Consider the following 23,106-nt stretch of genomic DNA (forward strand, 5'->3'; position numbering starts at 1 on the left):
AAGAGTTGGAGAGATGCTTAACCGAATGCACCACCCAGGCGCCCCTGGAGGGTCCAAGTAGCTTTCAGAGGGGACAGCTGTGGACAGGAATTCCAGCCCACAATGGGAGAAAAAAAGATCCGTACAGAGGATAGCAGCACGTTCCTTGGCTTGGAGGCAAGAGACTGAGGGTCTCGTCCAGAGAACTGGATATAGCCAATTTTAATGAAACTTAGCTTTGGAGACAGTGGGAACCTTATTAGGGTGTTTGGATTTGGCTGTGGGGTCTTCAGAACTTTGTGAGCAGGTGTGATGTGATGTGTTTTAGAAACACCCCTGGGGCTACAGTAGGGGCGGATGGGAGGGTGAGCTCAATCCCAGAGGGACTGGTGGAGACGGTCACAGGGGTCCTGGCCTAAGCCAGCTGCGGTCAATGAGATGAAGCAGGGGGCATGGTTTCAAGAAGTGTTAACTGGGAGGGTTGATGATGGATTCAAAGTCTGGTGAGGAAGAGGAGGGAGTCGGGGGTAAGCTCCAGGTTTCTGGCTTGTGTGGCTGGGTGGCTATGTTGGCGCCCCTGGCTGCCCACAGCGGAGCCACCGTCTATCTCTTCAGCATGAGCGTGCGCGCACACATACCCCGGCTGCTCCCAAGTCCGAACATGGAAAAAAGGGGAAAGCCCAGAAATCTCCCAAAGGGATTCATGTTGCTCCATCGCGCCGTGCTTGGTGAGGCCCGCTGAGTGAAGCCAACCCCGGCAGCTGCTTCCGGAAGGCTCAAAATGGAAATCAATGTCCTCACCAGGTGCATGCCCCCCTTGTTCTGCCCATTCTACAATGTCCAGACCTTCTCATCCCTCGACCCACCTTTGTAGTTAACTGGAATGTCTGTGGATAGTTCTGAAAGTTCTGATATCTGATACCTGAGATGTATGGTGATGTTTTCCTTTCTCTCTCTCTCTCTGTTCTGTTCTTTTCCTTTCTTCTTTCTTTCTTTCTCTTCCTTCCTTCCCTTCTCCCTAACTTATATTTTGTTGTGAGATATAATACATTTACTGGAGTACATAAAATATATACATACAGCTTAGCACATTTTCATAATGAACACACATGCAACCAGCTTCCAAGTAAAGAAATAGAAGACTGCTAGCCCCTCAGAAGCCCCCCTCACATCCTCACCTAGTCACCACTCTTAGTATCACACCTCCCCACCTCATCCTCCCCCCTACAAGTAACCACTATCTCGAATTATGGGACTCACTTCCTTGCTGTGCCTTTTTGTGTTATCACCTATGTATATTTCCATAAACAATAGCGTTTAGTTTTGCCTGTTTGGGAATTTATTTTTTGAAATTCTTTGATCCTGCTTCTTTCTTTCAACATTATGTTTATAAGATTCACCCCCATTATTGCACGTAGCTATGCTATCCATTGCATGAATATACTACCATTTTTAAATTCCATTCTATTGTGATTGTCATTGGGTTGTTTGCAGTGTTGAGCTTTCCTGAACAAAGCTCCTCAGACATTCTTGTATGTGTATCCTGGTCACGATTCATAAGTTTCCTCAGGGTACCTATCTGGAAGCGGAGCTGCTGGGTCATAAAATGTCTTCCCTATTGTTCAGTATTACTCCACATTGTCAGAGCTCCTCTTTTCCATATCCTTGCCAACATTTGGCATTGTCTCTCACCTTATTGTTTGAGCCTCTGTTCCCCCGCCAAAGACTCTTCTACTAAAATAGTCCCCTCTATGTCAGTGGGTCTCACCCTCTGTTTTCCGGGTGACCTGTAACAGCACATTCACATACGTGGCACCCTGCTGTGAGCGTGACCATGAGAATGTTCTGAGCAATCCCCAAGTGAGAATGTCAAAACTTTAAATGAATTCTGGTTGGTTTAACAAAAGTAAATCATTTGGGGGTTACAGTACTTTATTATTTAAAAGCAAAAAATCCTGTGACACACACCTTAAGTGACTATGACATACTCGTGTGTTCTGATACCCTAGTTGAGAACCCCTGTCCTTGTTGGCTGAGAATCTGTGATTTTAGCAGCCTTGAGCTTGAATATACTGACCACCTCTTCAGCCCAAAGCCATGGCCCCTCAGAGTGTTTGTCTACCAAACCTCGGCTCTCACAAACACAGCCGATGGGACAAAGAGAGAAACGGTTAAATTTTTCTAAATCAAATGATACCCAAGGGCTTGTTCTCTGGCATGTGATACTCATGAACATGTTTCTTGTGCTTCCCCCACAGGGTTCGACCAGCTGACCTGGACTTGGCCAACAGCCCTGTTCTCCATCATGGCCACCCCACCATTCTGGCCGACTAAGAAGATGTTTCCCTTCAAGGTGAGCAAATGGATGGGGCTTGGTTGCTTCCGGTCACTGGTGGGCTCCTCACCCAACATTCGCCAGAAGAAACTAATCCATAAGCTGCAGGAAGAAAAGGCTTTTCGGGAAGAGATGAAAATTTTTCGTGAGAAAATAGAAAATTTCAGGGAAGAGATATGGAATTTCCGAGGCAAGATCCGTGCTTTCCGGGGTCAGATCTTAGGTTTTTGGGAAGAGGAGAGACCTTTCTGGGAAGAGGAGAAAACCTTCTGGGAAGAGGAAAAAACCTTCTGGGAAATGGAAAAATCTTTCCGAGAAGAAGAGAAAACCTTTTGGAAAAAGTACCGTACCTTTTGGAAGGAGGATAAGGCCTTTTGGAAAGAGGACAATGCCTTATGGGAAAGAGATCGGAACTTTCTTCAGGAGGACAAGGCCCTGTGGGAGGAAGAGAAAGCCCTGTCGGTAGAGGAAAGAGCTCTTCTTGAGGAGGAGAAGGCCCTGTGGGAGGATAAAAAATCCCTCTGGGAAGAAGAGAATGCCCTCTGGGAGGAGGAGAAAGCATTCTGGGTAGAAGGTGGTGGCCATATTGCTGAGGAGCAGAGACCTGAAGACAGGCACTATAACGTCGATGGAGGGCCACAGTCACCAGCCTTCTGCCGAGGCAGAGCTTGAGCATAGGAGATGAAGGGCCATGGGGTCCAGACTCTGCTGGATTGGGATTCAAGTCCAGGGTGACCCCATGTGCAGGAGAAAATATGCACTTATTGGTCTCCTTGCTTCAAAAGATCTAATAAAGTCCTGAGGAGACGTTTGGAAAAACAACTTCTTCAATAAGGCCAGCTTAATTTTTTCCAGTTCTTGTGATTCTCCAAGGCCGTATCCCCACCCTCCAGGCTGTACTGCCATCTGCATACAGCTTGGTTCTGGGCACTTCACCATGAGCCCTGCATGTGTGTGTGTTAGTGAACAGAGACCCATGGCACTCTTTGAAGGTCAGAATGGGAGAGAAGAGAAGCTAGAGACAGACAGGGACAGAGAGCAGCTGAGCCACCTACACCTCTGTCATGCTGTGGGACAGTCATTTCTTTTCCACTCTGAATAATCTTAGAGACCTGGAGTGGGCTAACAGCTTTTCAGAGAAGGCCACAGTGCTCTTAAACAACTCACTTGTGCTGCTTCCTCCCCCGCAGGCACACCATTCAGAACACACAGGGGGAATCCCCTAGTGGCGCTGGCTCCCACCAAACTTCTCAACTGCCCCCCTCTCTGTGGCGGGAGGAAGGGGCATGGCATAAGGCCAAAGCTTTAAAGCTCCACCCACAAAAGCACTGCCCTTCCCTGATGATGAAGTCATGTGCACTATGTAGGACAATCTCCCTGCCCTGTGTGTTCCCATTCACACAGGTGCCCCTGCATTATCAATTTCTTTCTTTTTTTTTTAAGATTTTATTTATTTGACAGAGAGAGACACAGCGAGAGAGGGAACATCAGCAGGGGGAGTGGGAGAGGGAGAAGCAGGCTTCCCGTGGAGCAGGGAGCCCGATGCGGGGCTCGATCCCAGGATCCTGGGATCATGACCTGAGCTGAAGGCAGATGCCTAACGACTGAGCCACCCAGGCACCCCTGCATTATTAATTTCTTTAAGTTTCTCTCCTTTCATTCTGTTAAAATTAAAATGCCCCAGGGCAGTAATACATTAAATGAATGTACACTAATGTGGTCAGCAGCTTACATGCCCAACTTCTCTTCTGGAACTAGATGGTCTACATGGGCATTGGTATGGAAATGACTGGAGAATGGACAGTAAGACATGTCGAGGCAAACTTCTACTTTCCACTTTCTGAGGCCTGGCCCTCATTGTTAGTAATGCATGTACTTGCCTTGCCTTTGTACATCCCTCCCTACTTGACAAGGACTTTCACACTCACCAACTCGTGTTGCCATCACCACAACTCTGTGAGTTGACAGGGAAGGCACATAAACCCATTATACAGATGTGGAATCAGAGGCCTAGAGAAACAAAGTGACTACATATGGCCAGGCAAGTACAAATGGAAGGGCCAGGACTAGAGCCGTCACCGTCTGCCTCTTGGTCCCATTCCTTTTCTAACGACAGCTCGAGGTCATGGAATGTGGCTTTAGAGTAGCTCAGCCAACAATGGCGTCAGGGCTTGGGTGAGCCTCACAGCACTGTGGAATTACACTGTGGTTTGGGGTGCCCGTGGAGAGACCGGGAGAGGAGAGGACAGGGTGCCCCTAGGTGTGCTGAGCACATGCTCCTGATAAGAGAAGAATGGGCTCACTCCAGGAACAGCCAGGCCTCTGTGACTCTGTATCACTCTGGGAATGTTTGGGTTGTTGGCAAGACCTCTGATTCTCAGGAGTCAGGGCCCGAGCAGTGGGAGCAGCATCCTCCTTTATCACACACCCTGCCTTCTATCCTCAGCCCCCGATGGGCCCCTGGACAAAGACTTCAGCAAGCTGTGGGAACAAGATGCCAGTGTGGAGAATCAGATTTCAGGGGGAGACAGCTGGGCAGCCCAACTCAAGAAGCCCTGCCTAGCAGATGGTGTGCGGGATGGTGGGAACCCCAATGCAGCAAGAGCCGCAGACTCAGTGGTCCCCAGTGATTCTGCTCCAAACAAAAGCGAATAGAATTGTTAATCTTAAGACCAAAAAAAAAAAAAACAAAAAACCATGAATCTGGTGCAGTAGGAACTGGGGTGCAGTGAATAGAAAGACCCCTCCCCCCTGCTTTAACGGCACCCCATAGAAACCATTTGGAGACAGCTGCCAATTGAAGGACTGGAGGAGCGGCCCAGAGAGGACAGGTGTGTCCCTCTGTGATTCTATCCTTCCTCCAACAAATAGCTATGAACTTCCACAGTCCCGGGCTCTGTTCTCTTAGGTCTAGGTGGAGAGACAGGCAGGTAAAGAGGCCAGTGCATCTGTAGGTGATGAAAACAGTGAGAGACAGATCCAAGGAGTGCTCCTTTGATGTCTTTTAACTGACTCTGGCAGTGGCAGGGTGGGGGGGCAGGAGGGGAGTGGATGGAATCTGGAAAGGGGGAGGGGATGACTGCGTGAAGCCTAACAGTCCAGTGGGAATTAGCTGAGGGAGGGGGGCTGAGAGCTAGGGGGCTACTGGGAGGCCAACAGAGTCCCCTGGCTGGGGATGAGTTGGATTTCGTCAATGCGGGAGAGGCCAGTGTCAAGGATGATGCATAGGGTCCTGACTGGGACACAAGGGGGGTGACTATGCCCATCATTGAGAGGAGGCCAAGGAAGAGCAGGATGGGGGGCTTTTCAGGACGGGGGGGGCGATGAAGAGTATAGTCTGGGACATGCAAGATGGCAGGACCCCTTCATCTGCCGTGGAGAGCAAGTTCTCCAAGCCTGGTCAGCACTTGGGTGATCTCAAACTTTCTCCTTGTTTACCATCCAACAAGAGGTTGGACAGCCAGCATCCCTTTGTTACATAAGGTGTGCATTGGTCAGCTACTTCACCATCCACTTATTCATCCAGCCACCACTCTGCATTGCTGGCACTGGGCTATATCTGGGAATGTGTTGATTCCCGTCCACATGAAGCTTGCGGTCTAGGGGGAAGACAATCATCAAATCATCACAATGTAATTATTTGTAAAGTTCGACAAATACCAGGAAGGAGGAGGGTATGTGGGGCTGCCTCTCTGAGAGCACGCCAACAGTGCATCCTACTTGAGTGTGTTAAACAGAGAGCAAGATCTCTAGAGATAGGAAATAAAACCCAGATCTAGACAAAAGAAAACATAAGGTTAAGTAAGCAGTGTTAAGCTAATAATGGAGAGTCATTAGACCTTCACATAGGTTCACAGATAAAAGAAAGGATGCAGATAATGTCCTGCTCTGTGTTATTATTACTAGTGTTATCACACACATACATAGACTTCTTCACAGAGCAACAGCCAAAGCTGGTTTCCTCGTTAAGGCGGGACCCTTAGGTGCCTAAGGACAGCATCACTGAGCTCCTGGAGGGGTTGCCTGGGTGCTCCATGACTTGAGTCACACTCAGACATCTAAGGAGCAGCGTGGCTCCCCTTCTTTGTTCCTGTGGCAGGGAGCATGTCATCTGTGCCATCTTGGGGTCCCGTTCATCTTCAGGGCCCCAGATTCAAAATCATCTTTATTCCAGAATCATAATGCAGACACTGGAAGATCCAGGCATGTCAGAAACAGCATCTATTGCCATATCTATTACCTCGCCACTGAATTCACTCTGAGGAGCTGTCCTCTTTCCTCCAAAGCCTGAGCCCATGCTGAAGCTCCTACCTGAACCTGCCAGAAGGGGAAGGATAGCATTTTTAAAAAAGATTTGCTTATTCTATTATTTTTTAAAAGATTTTATTTATTTACTTACTTATTTGAAAGAGAGAGCAAGAGAGCACAAGCAGGGAGAGAGGCAGAGGGAGAGGGAGAGGCAGGCTCCCTGCAGAGCAGGGAGCCCGATGTAGGACTCCATCCCAGGACCCTGGGATCATGACCTGAGCTGAAGGCAGATGCTTAATCGACTGAGCCACCCAGGTGTCCCATAGAAGATTTATTTATTTTAGAGAGAGAGAGAGAGATTGGGGGAGGGCAGAGGAAGAGGGAGAGAGAATCTTAAGCAGACTCCCTGCTGAGCATGGAGCCTGACAAGGAGCTCCATCCCATGACTCTGAGATCATGACCTGAGCTGAAATCATGAGTGGGTCCCTTAACCGACTGAGCCACCCAGGTGCCCCAGAAGGATAGCATTTTTGAAGTACAGTAGTTTCCTTAGGGCAACGTGATCTGTTCATGGGACTTGTAAAGGCTGTGGACCACATGCATCAGACTTACCTGGGGTTGACTGCCAAAAACATGACTCCTGGGCACCACCCCAGACTGGATCTCAATTTCTGGGGGCCAGGCCTTAAACCCTGTATTTTAAAACATGTTTTCCTGATGATTTTTATTTTATTTTTTTATTTTTATTTTTATTTTTTTTTAAAGATTTTATTTATTTATTTGACAGAGAGAGACACAGCAAGAGAGGGAACACAAGCAGGGGGAGTAGGAGAGGGAGAAGCAGGCTTCCCGCCGAGCAGGGAGCCCGATGCGGGACTCGACCCCAGGTTTCCTCGTTAAGGCGGCACCCTTAGGTGCCTAAGGACAGCATCACTGAGCTCCTGGAGGGGTTGCCTGGGTGCTCCATGACTTGAGTCACACGCAAACATCTAAGGAGCAGCGTGGCTCCCCTTCTTTGTTCCTGTGGCAGGGAAAAGAAAACACTTGTGTATAATTAAAAAAAAAAAAAAGACACTGGGATAAAACTCAAAGGTCCCAATTCTATTTCCAGTTCTGCCACTCATGGCTAAGAGCTTGAGGGGCAAAGGTGAGCCTCTGTTTCCTCAGCTGCAGAAGTAGTGACCTTTCTTTCTTTTTTTTTTTTTTTAAAGATTTTATTTATTTATTTGACAGAGAGAGAGAGAGAGAGCACAAGTAGGCAGAGGCAGGCAGAGGGAGAGGGAGAAGCAGACTCTCCACTGAGCAGGGAGCCAGATGTGGGACTCCATCCCAGGACCCCGGGGTCATGACCTGAGCCGAAGGCAGCCGCTTAACCGACTGAGCCACCCAGGCGTCCCAGTAGTGACCTTTCTAACTGAAAAAGTCCCTGTTGGCAAGTGTTGCAAGGGAAAGGATTCACAGCATAGCCTCTTAATAAAGAAATCTTCCAAATTTCTCCCCAAATTTCCTACTCTTGACCCTTTAGCACCTTCAAGGTAGGTAAGAATTTAAGAGTTATGTAAACAGTTTTTGGAAATTTTTTTGTTCACTTCTGTATATGTTTTAGCACCTCTTCTGGAGTATGTTATCTATCATTTCCTGGCACTTCAGCCCAAATTTCCTTTGAATAGTTTGTTACATCTCTATAGAACCAAGTTAATTACTTAACTAATCAAGCTCTAGTACTCTGTGGATTAGTTACTGTATTTATAATTTCAAGCTCCATTGAAGGTATCTTCCTATGCAGTGTTTCTTAATGAGAGGGCCTTTGGCATTCGGGATAGCAAAATTCTTCACTGTAAAGTATTTTCTAAAACTTTTATGACGTTTAGCATCTCTGGCCTCACAAATGCCTGCATTGCTACCCAGTCTTTGATGACAACCAAAAATTACCCCACCATTTCCATACATTCCAAGACAGGCAGTTCTGCTCTATTGAGAACCACTAGTTTCTCAACCAGGACATGCTTAACTAAGAAGTTGTAAGTTTTCATGATCAATCAATACCAATTACTTCTTTACAGAGGAGTACGCCCTGTACGTCCCAGTGGAGCCTCAACAACGAGATTTGGGGAGGGAGTGGGGTGGGCTCAATGTGAGAACACTCAACATGCTTGGGTCAAGAATACGATTTTACCAGTTCAGTTACCTTCTTTTACCTGATACTTTTTTACCGATGACCATTTGACTAGGAGGGTGATGCTTCTGTGGTTGGATAATATTTTGGAGTGTGTAATACTTTATTTTTTGTATGTGACCTTCTTCCTATTTAACCAGAGTCATCCATTTCCTAGAAAGGATTAAAATGTACCTAGGAAGAACCTTTATTCAGTTTTAGCTTTCAAAACAGGTCCTTAAGATTCATTTCAGAAGCTTTATGAGAGGTGGGAGAGAAAAAAAAAAAAGAAAAAAGAAAAATTTTCCAAAGGGCGAAACCCAGAAGAAGCAAGGATGAAAAGAGGAGGCACTGGCAATGAAAGATTAGGAAAAAAAAAAGGCACGCACCAGCTTCTACTCCTTCCCTAAAGCCCAATCAAGAATGGTAAAGAGATTATTAGAAAGATATAAATCCATGGGAACAAAGAGAGTAAGAGAAAGGGAAGCAGAAAAGCAGATGGATGAGCAGAGCTGACTTAGCAGAAGCAGAGCTGAATTTTAAACTGGCAGTGGGAAAAGCCAAGAACCAACCCAATTTATGCGGCTGAGCCACCTCCCTCCCCCAAAGACTCAGGCATTAGCAGGCCAGATACTCCCTGAAGCATAGGTAAAGGGGGAGCTAATGACAGGAAGACTGGATGAAAGTCTTTTTAAGAAGCAAACTCCTTGGGGCACCTGGGTGACACAGTTGGTTAAGTGTCTGGCTCAGGTCCTGATCTTGGGGTCTTGAGATGGACCCCCCGGCCCCAGGGTTGGGCCCAATGCGGAGTCTGCTTGAGACTCTTTCTTCCTCTCCCTCTGCCCCTCCTCCCTGCACATGGGCACTCTCGCTCTCTCTCTAAAATAAATAAATAAATCTTAAAAAAAAAAAGATGCAAGTTCCTAGACCTTCTCCCCCCACCCCCCACCCCCCGTCAGTGCAGCCAGGAGGCTGCTGTCCTCCATTTTACAGAGGATTGGAAATTTATTCTTTGGAGAGGACAAAACTCAGGGTCCTTGAACTGGAGACATTGAGTGTAGTTAAAGATGATGATTCCTTGCTAAAATTGGCTAGAAAGTCAAAATGTACATTAAAAGTGTTGAGATACTCCATCCCACCCCACCCTAGTGGTAACCAACATCCAAGATGGCGCCGAGGGAGTCTTCCCCTATGCATGCCTCATGTAGTCCCCTCCCACACGGAATAGAACAGATCTGTGTAACCAGTAGGGTGAACAATGACAAAGGATGACTTCTGAGACTATGGCTTCTACCTTGCTCTCTCTTCAGTCACTCAGTATGGGGGAGGGCAGCCGCGATGTCATGAGGACACATGGGGAGAAAATGAGGCCTGCTGCCAACAACTAGCATCTCTTGCTAGGAATGTAAGTGAGCCACTTTGGAAGCAGCACCTCCAGACCCAGGTAGAAGACTGTAGACCCACCTCTCACTGAACTTTCATGAGAGACCTGAGCCAGAACCACTCACCTAAACTGTCTTTGAATTTCTAATCCACATAATTCTGTGAGATAGTAATTTTTTTAAGTCATGAGGTTTTAGAGTAATCTGTTAATGCAGCAATAGATTAAGCGCGCGCACACACACACACACACACACCTTTTTTTCCCCAGAAGAAGAACTCTGCTCCCAGAATGCTGGCAGCCAAGCTTGTACCTTCTATGCACAAGACTGGAAGAGCTTTCTCAGGGAAAATTGACCATTCCAGAAGGACAGGCCTAAAAGCGTAGTCCTGGGGCCTCACCTGCGCACACAGAGCTCCCAGTCAACTCTGTATTGGCACTTCCTTAAATGTGAACAGATGTCCAAGGATCAGTGGGCACTTTAGGAAAGCCTCTAACATGACCTAGGCTAAAATTAACAGATAACTGTAACTTGGAGGAAATAGAGAATATGCAAGGAAAGATAAATTATCATTAATATCCTTAAAGAAATAAGAGAAGATATTGAATCCCTGAAACAAGGATAAATAAAATGGTAGGAATTTTTAGAAAATCAAAAAAAGAGTTACTGGCAATATGACGTGGCAGGAATAAAAAGTTCAAGAAGTGAGTTGGAAGATAAAACTGAAGAATTCTCTGAGAAAAATGAGCACAAAGACAAGAAAATAGGGGCGCCTGGGTGGCTCAGTTGGTTGGGTGACTGCCTTCGGCTCAGGTCATGATCCTGGAGTCCCAGGATCGAGTCCCGCATCGGGCTCCCTGCTCGGCAGGGAGTCTGCTTCTCCCTCTGACCCTCCTCCCTCTCATATGCTCTCTTTCTCTCTCATTCTCACTCTCTCAAATAAATAAATAAAATCTTTAAAAAAAAAAAAAGACAAGAAAATAGGTCAGGGGAAGTTATAAATACATACATCCATCCATACATACATACATAAATGCCTCATCCAGGACTGCCATCCTCCAAATAATGAGACTCAAAAAGAAAAGGAGAAGAATGTAGAAGAAGAAATTATCCAAGAAATAATTCAAGACTATGTCCCAGAACACAAGTTTGCAGATTGAAGAGGCCATGAGTGCCCAGAATGGTGGATGAAAACAGCTCTGCCCAGGATATGGGATTTCAGAACACTGAGGGCAAAGACAATATACTGAAAGCCAAGAGAGAGAGAGGAAGAGTGTTGGGAGAGGGAGAAAAAGCACAGAAGACCAGAAATCAGAATAACTGCAGAGTTCTCCACGGTGGCACAGTGGAGGACCATGGAGCAGGGACGTCAACAGCCTGAGAGAAGTGACTTTCATCCCCGAGTTCTATATTCGGCCAAACTGTCCTTCTAGAACTGTGTTCTGGGCGATGGTCCTAGCTCTGCAGTCACCAACCCCAATTCTGTGGCTTTGGGGGGAAATCCTGTGAACACCCTAGTATCCTTCAATAAATACCTTGTCTGATAAACTAGCTCAAGTGGGTTTTGGTTCTTTTTGACTGACTAAGTACCAGAACAAGACAGAGAGTAACTGTCTTGCTTTAGGCTTTATTCTCAGTGCCTAGAGGATCTTGGGCACTCAGTGCTCAGTACATGTTTAATGATACAGGTGAGTGAATGAATGAATGAATGAATGAGGGGGACAGGGGACAGTTTCCCTGAGGTCAGAGACTGTGACCCTTAGCCCCCCTAAGAGGAGTGTGGGAGCCCCGTAGGTGCTTCCAGCCCTGCCCCTTCTCAAGTTGGAGCCACGTACGCAGGTTGGCACCCAGGCCATGCAACTCCAGATCCAAATGGGGGTGAGGGAGAGACACCCCCTTGATCTACGGAGGATACCACTATGATAATCTCTTTAACTCCAGAGAAGGGCGAATCACATGGATGACTTACTTAACTCCCGCAGGTGGGGGCAAGCACCCAACACTACTTGCTTATATTTTTGCCCATCGTGAGCCCCTCCAGCTGGAAAGGCTGGTTTTACTCATGTGTCAAGATCATACTAGCGGCGCATGCCTCCCTTCTCGTCCACAGTGCGGAATGAGCTTTGAAATAATGTGCAACGGTGCTTGGCAGCGGCCCGAGGGGGGCTACATTGGTGGGGGGCTGTATCACTGTACACCACGCTGCACTTTTGCAGAACTCAGAGCTGGTTGCTTAGCAACAAAATGACATGCTGGTTTAACTAGTTCTAGATCCACATTTCCCTAATCAATGTGGAAGAAAGACCCCCGCAACGCCTTGAGAAAAAGAGAATAATCGCTAAAGCTGGCTGAGAGCTCACTCTGCTTCAAACACTGTTCTCAGTGCTATGCACTGTTTTATACTCAGTGGATCCTCACAGCAACCCAGTGAGGTGGCACTAGTATTAGCTTCCGTTACAAATGAGGAAACTGAGGCACGGGGCGCCCAAGGTGACACCACCAGTAAGAGATGGAATGGGGATTTGGACCCAGGTCATTTCTGCGCCCCGCTCAGTAACCACTCTCAGATGCCTTTCCTTTAAAGCAGCTAAGACAGAAAGTTCTTCCAAGGGACAGAGGTGTATACTTTAGCCCCATAAAACGTTCAGCTAGGCTTCATGGACCCCACTGATGGCAAGTCCCTTACCACACATGACATATCACCAAGAAGATATTCTGATGACAATTGCCTTGACTCTCACTCATCTCACTCCAAACTCAGTAGAATGTCAACCACATTCGAACTTGAGCCAGGGGGGTCATTTCTTGACCCTGACATCCCCAGGGCTAAACCTGGCTCAGGTGATGGAAATCTGTGGCTGGGCCAGGAACCTGGCTGGGGACAGAAAACTGGAAGGAGGTGCTGACATGGGCGGGGGGTGGGGGGTGTGTGTGATCACACCCCTCCCAAGACCCAAATACAATCTCCTGATAAGCTGTGGCTGGTGCTTGCCTGTGGAAAACCACCCAGGACACATTTTACTGAAGCCCCTGGGCTTGAGATTTGTGGCAGCCAGCTGTCTCTTCCTCCTAAGACTCAAAGATTTGTTCAGACCCAGGTTCCAAAACCAAAGCCTTTTACTTCTTCCCTGTCATCTTGGGTCTTCAGCCCCCAGCAACTCAATTCTAGCTACATTTTCACTGTCTGCCTCTCACCAGTTGAGCTGCTCCCTAACACAGATCTCTTTTTCTAAGCTGGGGCCTCTCTGACTAACCTCTTTTTTATCCTCAGCCCTGTACCTTCCCTCTAGTTCATTCTTTGCAGCTCTCTTGGGAGTGCTCCTGGAAAGAAGGGAGCCGGAGGGGCACCAGGAACCATTTGCCAAAGCATTGGCCTCTTGGCTTCTGGAACGTTTCCCATATCCTCCCTAGACTCTAACTTGACCTCTTCCTAAATTATATTCCCTTTTAAGCCCCGGTTGGATTTCCCCCCAAAGTACGGTCAGGTCCCCACTGTCAGCCCTGGTGGCCCTTCCAGAGGTCGTCAGGCAGGGGATTCAGGGATTCATGAAGTCATTCCCTTAACATTTCACCAGTTCGAAACTGAGGTTCATTGTGAGGACCAGAAATCCTGTTAGGTTCTTCCTCATCATGACGTATTGCAGGGGCCAAGGGCAGGCTGCCCCTGAAATGTGCCACTTTGGCATATTGACGATATTAAATAAAAGTTACTTAAGAGCCAGCCTGTGCGGGGCGCCTGGGCAGCTCAGTCGTTAAGCGTCTGCCTTCGGCTCAGGTCATGATCCCAGGATACTGGGATTGAGCCCCGCATCGGGCTCCCTCCTCCGCAGGAAGCCTGCTTCTCTCTCTCCTACTCCCCCTGCTGGGTGTTCCCACTCTCGATATCTCTCTCGCTGTCAAATAAATAAATAAAATCTTAAAAAAAAAAAAAGAACCAGCCTGTGCAAAGAGGACACTCAGACCCTCCTCCATCCCCCAGAAAGCAGGAAATGAATCTCCCATGTGAGCGGTCCCCTCCCTGTACCAGGAGGTGAGAGACAGCCTTATCTCCAGAGACGGGAAATTCAGGGCTGTATAAACAACCCTTGTTACTTTCTACTAATTGACTCCCCCAGCCCAAATTCTGCTCAGAACTCCTTACTAACTGAAGCTCCCAAATTAAGTTTTCCTTGTCCTGTCAATTCCTCACAGATTTATTGTCTCTTTATCTAAAAAGCATAAAAACTGCCTGCCTTTGTCATCTCTGTAGGTCTCAATTTCATTATTGGGCCTCCGTGGGCAGGCAAAAAAACTGGGTTTTTTCCTCCTGTTAATCTGCCTTATGTAAATTTAATTCTTAGTCCAGCTGGAAGACCTTCAGGGTAGAGAAGAGTTTTTTTTCCCCCTTCAATGTATTCAGACTTACACATGCACCAGAGATTAACCCATGTCTTGGTTAATGCTCAGTTAACTTCTTTTCACATGATTTGCATTTATGTTATCATTTACTGTTAACTTTTATTATTGTGAGGGCTTATAGCCTCATTTCTAAAACTGAACCATTGGCTCCAAAGTGGCTTATAAATGGAATGTGCTGGAATAGAGATGATGTTTTGGGGAGTAATGGGTGATGAGAAAGCAGGTATTGGAGGGTCTGGAAAATCAGTGTTAAGAGTCTAAATTTATTATTAGGTTTTGGAGAACGATTAAAGGTTTTTATTTGTTTGCTTGCTGTTGTATGTGAAAATTTCTTTTGCTATTTACCACCCCAACTAGCTCATGGAAGATGAGATTCTGTGAAACAGAGCATTTGTTGGCAGAAGACTCTGGTGAGTTTGAGATGCAAGCTGGAGGGCAGGGGTGGGGAGGGAGGAACACCTCTGGATGCTAAGAGGAAAAGTCTTTGCAATTCTCAGCTGGTGGCCAGAATTTCTACCCTGCAGGGGGACTGGAGATTCAGATGGGACAGAGGCCTGAAGCTGAAGCGCCTTCTTCCAGCCAAAACTTGACACCCGCCATTGTTCCCAGGAGTGATCTGAGGGACAGAAAGTGAGCAGCAGAGATGGAAGAGAGGAAGGAACATGACAAAGTGCAGATGGGCTCCAGATGTGTGCACCTTGGCCCCTCTCTTCTTCCTGCCTGTCCCCAGTTTATCACTTACATGCTATGTGGCTCAGGACCTCAGAAGAGTAAATGTGGTCATCTATGTAAAATGCCAAATGCATAGTAGTTCCTCAATAAATTTCTACTCCTGGCCTTTACTCCCTGCTCCACCTCATAGACTATGTCCCATGACACTGTAAGGCAAGGCAGAGATTTTGTCTGGTCCATCTTTGTATCTTCAGCTCCTTCAGCAGAACATGGCTTACAGTAGGTGCTCAATATATGTTTGTGTTCGTGAGAGAATGGACCATAATTAACTAAGCCCTTCTACCAGCACTGAACATTATGTTTGTTTCTAAATTTTCTTCATGATAAAAATCACAACAAATATATTTGTTCCTATTTTGGATCATTTCTTTTGTTTAGACTCAAGGAAGTAGAAATAGTGAGCCAAGGGGTAAATTTCCCTAAATTATTTTCTGATGTGTCTGTATTAATTGACCATTCTACCAGCTCTGTATAAACATCGCCGGTTTTACTCCTGTGTCAGAGAAGCTCATTTTTCCACCTACATGTCTCTTTTACTACTCACACCAAACACTTCACTTGTGACACTTCCGATTACCCAATGTGGCTAGGTTTCCCGAACACCAAGCAATTCTCTGCAATACCAGCAGGGTGACCCACAGTTTAGTTCCCTGTGACACTGTCTACCTGGAGATGGCATCAGATCCCACAGGTTAAGGGTTCCGTCCCACAGACTGCCCCCCCCCACCGCAGATGCCAATCGCAAAGAGTGGGTCCCAGATCCCCCACAGCCTGTGTCTGATTTGGCTGTAAATCAGAGGTTACCACAACCCCCTCCTCAGGCTTGATAATTTGCTAGAGCAGTTCACAGAACTCAGGGAAGTGCTTATTTCCATTTACCAGTTTCTTAAAGGATATAATAAAGGATACAGATGAACAGCCAGATGAAGAGATACACAGAGCGAGATCTGGGAGGGACGTGAGCACAGGAGTTTCTGTCCTCATGGAGTCGGGGTACATCACCCTCCCTGTGTGGATGTGTTCATCAGCCTGGAAGCTCCCCCCAGACCCATGCTATTGGGATTCAGTTCAGGCTCCCTGACCTAGGTGTGCTCCACTCTTAACTCTTTCCAGCCCCACTCCCTCCCTGGAGAAGTTGGGGGCAGGAGGAGTGCTGATAATTCACACTTCCGGTTATGGCTGGGTCCTGCTGGAGACCAGCCGCCAACCAGGAGCACACCCAGAGTCAGCTCAATGGAATGAAAGAGGTTCCTAGTACTCTTATCACTTAGGAAATCACAAAGGTCTTAGGAGCTTTGTGCCAGGAGTCGGGGGCAGAGACCCCAATAATTTTTTTTTTTTTTATATCTCACAACTACCCACTCACTAACTTTGAGTATTGCCATTACAAAAAAAAAAAAAAAAAAAGGTGTAAATAGGTGAAAATGGGGCCTTATTTTGGATTTTAAATTTGCATTAATTTTACTTGTGAGACTACACATTTTCTAATGATTGTTTACTAATGTTATTTCCTCTTCTGTGTGGAACCTCAGCTTACTTCCTTTGTTTTTTAAACCACAGGGTCTTTAGCATTTTTTCTACCAACGTGTATGAAGTATTTACACACTAATGATATTATCTACTGTCTTCCTGCTGTAAATTTTTTTCCCATTCTGCTGTTTGTCGTGTTATTTAGGTTCTGCTGTATGATTTTATTTCAGTTATAATGTGGTCACTCTTCATGTTTAAAAAACCTGCAGACATGGTTTTTTTTTTTCCCCCTGGAAAATTTATACTTAGAAAGTTCTCCTCCATACACAGACTTGATAAATATTCACTTCTATTTTCTTCTGGCTTTTCCCCATTAACAGTTTAAGTGATGTAACTCCTGAATGAGTATAGAATTACATTAATATTTAGTATTGGAGGGAGGTAAGGGCCAGAGATGTTTTGAACTGATAATTAGGAATTCCTTCACAATATATGAAATAACTCTTCCTTTCTGTTTGTTATATATTAAATTTATATGTGATTTGATATTTGTTTCTCTTACTTCTATTTAATGTTTTAGTGTGTTAGTCAGAATTTCCAAAAGGACATTGCATAAAAATTGGGCTTCCTAGTTTTGTTCTGGGTTCTAATAATGGGCTGATTCACTCAGAGATCAGGAAATGTAAGGCCTACAGCAGAACTTCTCTCAGCCAGGCAAGAGAGGCCCTGGCTGTGGGCCCCACAACTCACAAATACCAACAGGCAAAAAACAATGTTTGTTTTATTTCGATCTCAGTAGAAAGATTTTTGAGCAGCTTTGGTAAATGGAAATTACAGGAGAGGGAGCTGGGAGCAGAAGTGGGCCTGGGTGCTGGGGAAGGGAAGAAGACGGGGAGCACCCAGCCTCGGTTTGAGGGAAGAGAGACAATGTAGACTCAGGAGTTCTTGTCAAGGGGCATCTCCTGTTCACGTGGGCTGAGAAGCGGAGAAAACCAGTCTGCTGCAGGAAAAAAGAACAAAACACACTTAGGGAGGGAAGAGGAGTAAGGGTCAGGGCCAGGGGACTCCTGGGCTCCTTGCAGCACATGGCCTTCTGGCCCCTGACCTTCCACAGCTAGGCTGTTCTGTGAGGTACTCCAGTGTCTTACAAGACCTTCTCTGTTGTACTAACATTAGTTCAGGTGGGTTTCTATTTCCTAAACCTGAAAAAGTCTCAAGGAACAAGAAGTGCCATCATGTAAGACCAAAGATCTTGGGGTCTCCACCATGGACTAGATGAGCTGTCTACATATTGGCAGAAGCAGCCCATCAACAAGGGTTTGGGAATATGGCTGATGACTCTAAGGGGTTCCCAGGGTCGTCCGAACCTGCCAACAGAGAACTTAACAATCAAAAATTTCTAACATGCAGAGGAAAATTTGGAAGATGGGTTGACATTAAGATGAGTGGTGGCAGTATAAAGAAAATGTATCCTTCACCTTCACACCCCGCCCCCAAGCCTATTGCCACCAGGAATTTCAGATCACCTGTTTTGTGCCAGGCACTAAGGAGAGCGAGACTTAATTTCTGCTGAATGTGGTAGGAGCTTAATGAGTTTTACAGAGGGTGTTTTGGAGGGTGGAAAAGCGTCAGTCAGCCCAACAACGGAGTCCAGGAAGGGCTTTCTAAAGAATAAAAGAGGAAGGGATAAAACAGGGCATGAAGTCATTATGGATGCCTTAAGCTGACCTCCTCACTGACAGCAACAGTCTCATGCTCCAAATAGCCTCATGCCAATGGCTGGAATTCCGTGCTCCTTCCCCTCTCCTTGGCCCCATCCAGTGTGCTGTGGTGGGAGGGGGGATCACCGAAGCTGTGGTGTGTCTATTTTCAAGCTTAAATCTAATTTGAGAACATTAGTAATAGAACAACTATGGGTAATAAATAGTAGAGTCTGTAGTCTTCATGAGTGCTTATTTCTGGAAGGTAGTGGGCGGTCACAATAATTTTGAAGCTCCTAGATTGTTGATTTTTAAATTCAATTCCTTCTACCCCAAAGAAGTGAGACGTCCAAGCTAAGTTGTGAACAAAGAAGAACTGGATGTTCCCCTGCTGGATGTTATCCCCTGGAGGCATGGGACTGAAGTAGTAACATATTTAGACATAAGAATTGGTTGATTTTTTCACAACCGATTGGGATGTCCAAGAGATTAACTAATGATGATACACATGGACATCCTAACTTCCGATGCCTATCATTCAGACAAGCAGATTGTTCAGCCTGAAGCGAAGGATGCCAAAGATGACGGAATAACAATCAAGTATTCTGGGCTGTGCCCGGGTGACCGGACAAGTCAGCAGGAAAGATAGCGAAGCTGCAGTAACGGGGATTTAGACCATACATGCCTGAGCCCCTGGAAAGAATGCAAAATTCCTTCTCTGGCCCTTCAGGACCAGGAGAGATTGTCATCCACCAGAAACAGCTACAACATTAAAAGCCTGAATGTATATAGAGGACATGATGCTCCTCCATAGTTTAATACTCTCCTTTTTAATAATGACTTTTGTTTTTACACAAAGAATGGGAAATGAAGGACAGGCTAGACAGGTGGGAGCAGGAATGGAGGAACTGGGATTCAATCGATCTTGATCTTATCGAGAGGAGGGAGAGAGGCGTTTGGGATAGGCAGCGACAGTTTCCAGGACCAGAGCAGAGTCAGGAGGGGGTAAAGGAGTGGGAAGCTCCAAAGAGTAGGGGTACAAGAGATTAAAGACAAGAAGAAAAGAGGATCTAAAGCATTATCAAGCATGGTAAAAGTGGGCTATCACTAAATCTGTTTTTCATCTGAGTTATGTAAAGTAAAATAATAAAGAAAAATTTATTTCACATTATTTTATACTGCTGAACTGTGTGTCTTCGCTCTGGGACTGAACTACATGAGCCTCTGACTTCATTGGGTTACATAAGTAGCCAGTCATTTCCTCATCAAAGCCTCATTAAATATCTAATATGTGCTGAGCATGGTGCCTGCGATTCTGTGACTGTGTAATTTTGTCACCTTTGGGTGTGTTCAAGAATTAATACACACATTGCCAAATGTATGCTTAGTGACATTTTTGGAATTGGGCTGCTGGGCCTTTATGTGGCTGGTGCCTCTAATTTTTGTTGAAAGAAAAGCTGGATACATTATCCCCAAATGTAAGGTGAGTCTATTGTTGGTTCTTGAATAGCTTATAGAAGCATTAGCATCCTGGATGATTTTCCTTAAATTGCCTTTAACTCTGGTTTTATAAGTTGCTAAAGCAAAAATTAACCTCCTAAGAATTAAAAATCAGACAGGTAGAAATACCAAAACATGGTCAGGATAGGTCACAACCCAGTTTCATTTTTGAACTAACTCAGCAGTTATAAAAATGTTGAAGGAACACAAGAGTGGTGGGGGGGGGGGGGCGGTTGGAGAACCATGAAGAAACTTCCACAAACACAAGAAAGTGGCTTCAGAAATGGTGAAACATGTGTGATGGTTCCATTTACTTTGTAAACGTGTAAATATTACAGACTTTTCCTCAAACAAGAAGAGAAAAAGCACAGGCAGCTGGCCGGGATGCTTCCATTGTGTCTTTATGTGGCCCACGTGACCTTGAGAGCCGCCCCCTCCACCCATGTGGGCTCTGCTTCCCTTGGTACATCCATTCCTTTGTCCTATCATCTATTCTACTTCTTTTCTTTGTAACGAAAATATTTGTCAATGATGTCAAAGTAAAAATCTGTGTTGTTGTTTTTCTAGGTGAGAAGTGTGGGGGAAACATTAGCAGCCTGGAGCCATCAAGGGTTTAATCGCTATCAATTAGTGATACCAAATATTTAATCGCTGTTGATTATTGACCAGTATTTGTGTAGTACCAACAGAGACAATGACGAGGTCTCAGGCCATAATTTTGCCACAGTTACCGTTTGCCTATAGAAAAACCTACTCTCCCATTCCCCTACAATGTCCACAGTAAATAAGGGAAATGCCCTTCACCCGTATTGAGTGATATACAAGATTAAGGATGGATCTCATGTTACCCGCAGATGGGGGATCAGAAGAGGGGAAGTTGGTCTTGGTCAGGTCATGAGAGTTCTTGGGGTCACGGTTTGAGAGCAGCTTGTGCCTCTCAGCTCCATGACTTTAATTTACTCGCTCCCAGGCTTAGCTCTCTCTTCTGCGTGCAATACTGCACTCCACAGGGCCGACTTGATAATTAAACACCTGTGAAATGTGGTTTTGATAACCCTAAAGCACTGTACTGGCAAATGGTGGGAGGGAGCCAGGATGGACCGAACTTTTAGACACTGGAACCAGACCAGCTTGCCTGTGATTCCTGGCTCCTCCACCTGCCAGTTGTGTGACCTGAGCAATGGGTGACCAAGTGCCCCGACACCAGAACCAAACTTCCCATGTTCGAATCTCGACTCCGCCCCTCACTAGCTGTGGAAGCTTGACAAGTTTCCTCATCTACAATAAGAACTAACCACAGAACTTACCTGAAAACGTTATGGTGGAGATTAACTAAGTTGATACATGTAAAACATGAAGCACATCTCCTGGAGCACAGTAAATGCTCGGTGATGATGATGATGATGATGATGATGATGATGATGATGATGAAATTTGCCAAGCCTCTGTCTCCTTGCAAATAAAATGGGGAAAATACTACTAGCTCATAGAGCTCTTATGGGATGAAGTGAAATAATATTTCAGCACCTAACACAATGTCTGGGGCATAACAGACGCTTGCAGGGGCCAGTGTGATTGGCTCCATGAGTCTTAGTCTATGCTAGTCGGCGTCAATCATGGTAATTCTACCCCCTTGCCACTGACAGGTTTAGGAATGAGCACCTGACCCATTTCTGTCCAATAAGGTTTGAAGTCTGCGAAAGGCTGCTGTGAAATCTTTCATCTGTCTTAAGAGAGAGCCACAGGAAGAGATAATCTGTGATTGTAACACCATTACATATGTGGTTCTCATATAGACTACAATGAATGGACGTGTTCAAAATTGGTGAATGGCAATAAATTACAGTCGAATAAGATTTCTTGTAGACCAAAACACTTGTAAAGAAGCTCGGGCATGGAGCTGGCTTTCATCTTCTTACAGAAGGAGGTTTCCCCTGATGGATGCTTCCTTTTGGATGTTAACAGTCAGATGCTGGTCCCATGGAACTAGAAGTCTTAGAAACACATGCTTATTACCCAAACACAGGATCCCAGTTTTGAGTCTCTGTCCTAACTGAAATCAAGCCAAGCAAATAAATGTCCAATGAGAAAGACAAGTGTTGTTTTTTTTTTTTAAGATTTTATTTATTTATTTGAGAGAGAGAGAGAAAGAGTGAGAGTGAGAGAGAAAGAGCAGGGGGAGGGGTGGAGGGAGAGGGAGAAGTAGACTCCCCGCTGAGCATGGAGCCTGATGCAGGGCTCAATCCCAGGACCCCGAGATCATGACCTGAGCTGAAGGCAAACACTAAACCGACTGAGCTACCCAAGCGCCCCGAGACTGACAAGTTTTTAAAACTATGGCAACAGGCATAAAAGAAGCTTGTCTTATGCCCCAGACAAGAACCTGGAGAAGATGAGGCTACTTGAGTCACTCAGCTCCTATAGGAAGAGCCTTTTAATCTTCAGAAGGTTTTTCCTGAATGTTCAGCTTCCCCACCTGGTGCCTGGACCTTCAGTGGAAACTGTCATTCTTCTTTCTTTGCTGTAAGGCTTTCAGCCTCAAGATACTGGTTTGGGAGAGTGACATGGGTGATCGAGAGAGAGAAGCGACTAAGACTGATGCAGGTGACAAGTATCAAAATGACTACAGACTCTGGACAAAAAGAAAGAAATACTGATGGAGAAGCTGGGGTCAAAGAGCCAGTAGGTGGGAGACTTTGGTTTTAGTTTTAAATAACATTAACTCTCAAGTTATCAAGCAATACTATTTACAATTGTTGAACTAGCTTCATATAAGCCAGGCAGTGTTCTAAAGGCTATGCATATATTAACTCACTTAACCCTCTAAATGCTTCAGGGATTTATATTATTCCCAGGTACTTATATTATTCCCATTTTACAGATGAGGAAAAGAAGACACAGAACTGTTAAGTGACTTACTCAAAGTATTTTTGAGAACTAACAAATGGCAGAACTAAGATTTGAAAACAGTCTATCTGCAGGACTCATGCTCTTAACTTTGCCACCTTTGGCATCGTCAATAAATTAAGATCATTTTTTCTATAGATGTAAAGCCTCTAAATTCTCTGTATCATTCTTATTTCAAGTCATAGTGTGTGGGGGACAGGGCCACAAAGGCTCCCCATATGGGCCGCCAAATGCTGTGTCTCTCCCAATTGGAGGGAGACCCCAAAATGGGGGATGGGATGGTGTGTGGGTGGTGAAAGA

General features: G+C 45.7%; 1 protein-coding gene across 1 annotated transcript; it reads left to right on the plus strand.

The window, feature by feature from the left end:
* The first annotated feature begins 2,284 nt into the window (after positions 1-2,284).
* CCDC70 (coiled-coil domain containing 70) lies at positions 2,285-2,986 on the plus strand. Its single transcript, XM_021678319.1, has one exon. It carries the CDS (start codon positions 2,285-2,287, stop codon positions 2,984-2,986), a length of 702 nt encoding a protein of 233 aa, XP_021533994.1.
* Positions 2,987-23,106: the final 20,120 nt, after the last annotated feature.

This window comes from Neomonachus schauinslandi, chromosome 3 (genome assembly GCF_002201575.2).
Source record: "Neomonachus schauinslandi chromosome 3, ASM220157v2, whole genome shotgun sequence".
Classification (NCBI taxonomy): domain Eukaryota; kingdom Metazoa; phylum Chordata; class Mammalia; order Carnivora; family Phocidae; genus Neomonachus; species Neomonachus schauinslandi.

Bases quoted from the DNA above. Each gene is read 5' to 3' on its own strand.
- CCDC70 (XM_021678319.1), top strand. From the start codon at position 2,285: ATGGCCACCCCACCATTCTGGCCGACTAAGAAGATGTTTCCCTTCAAG.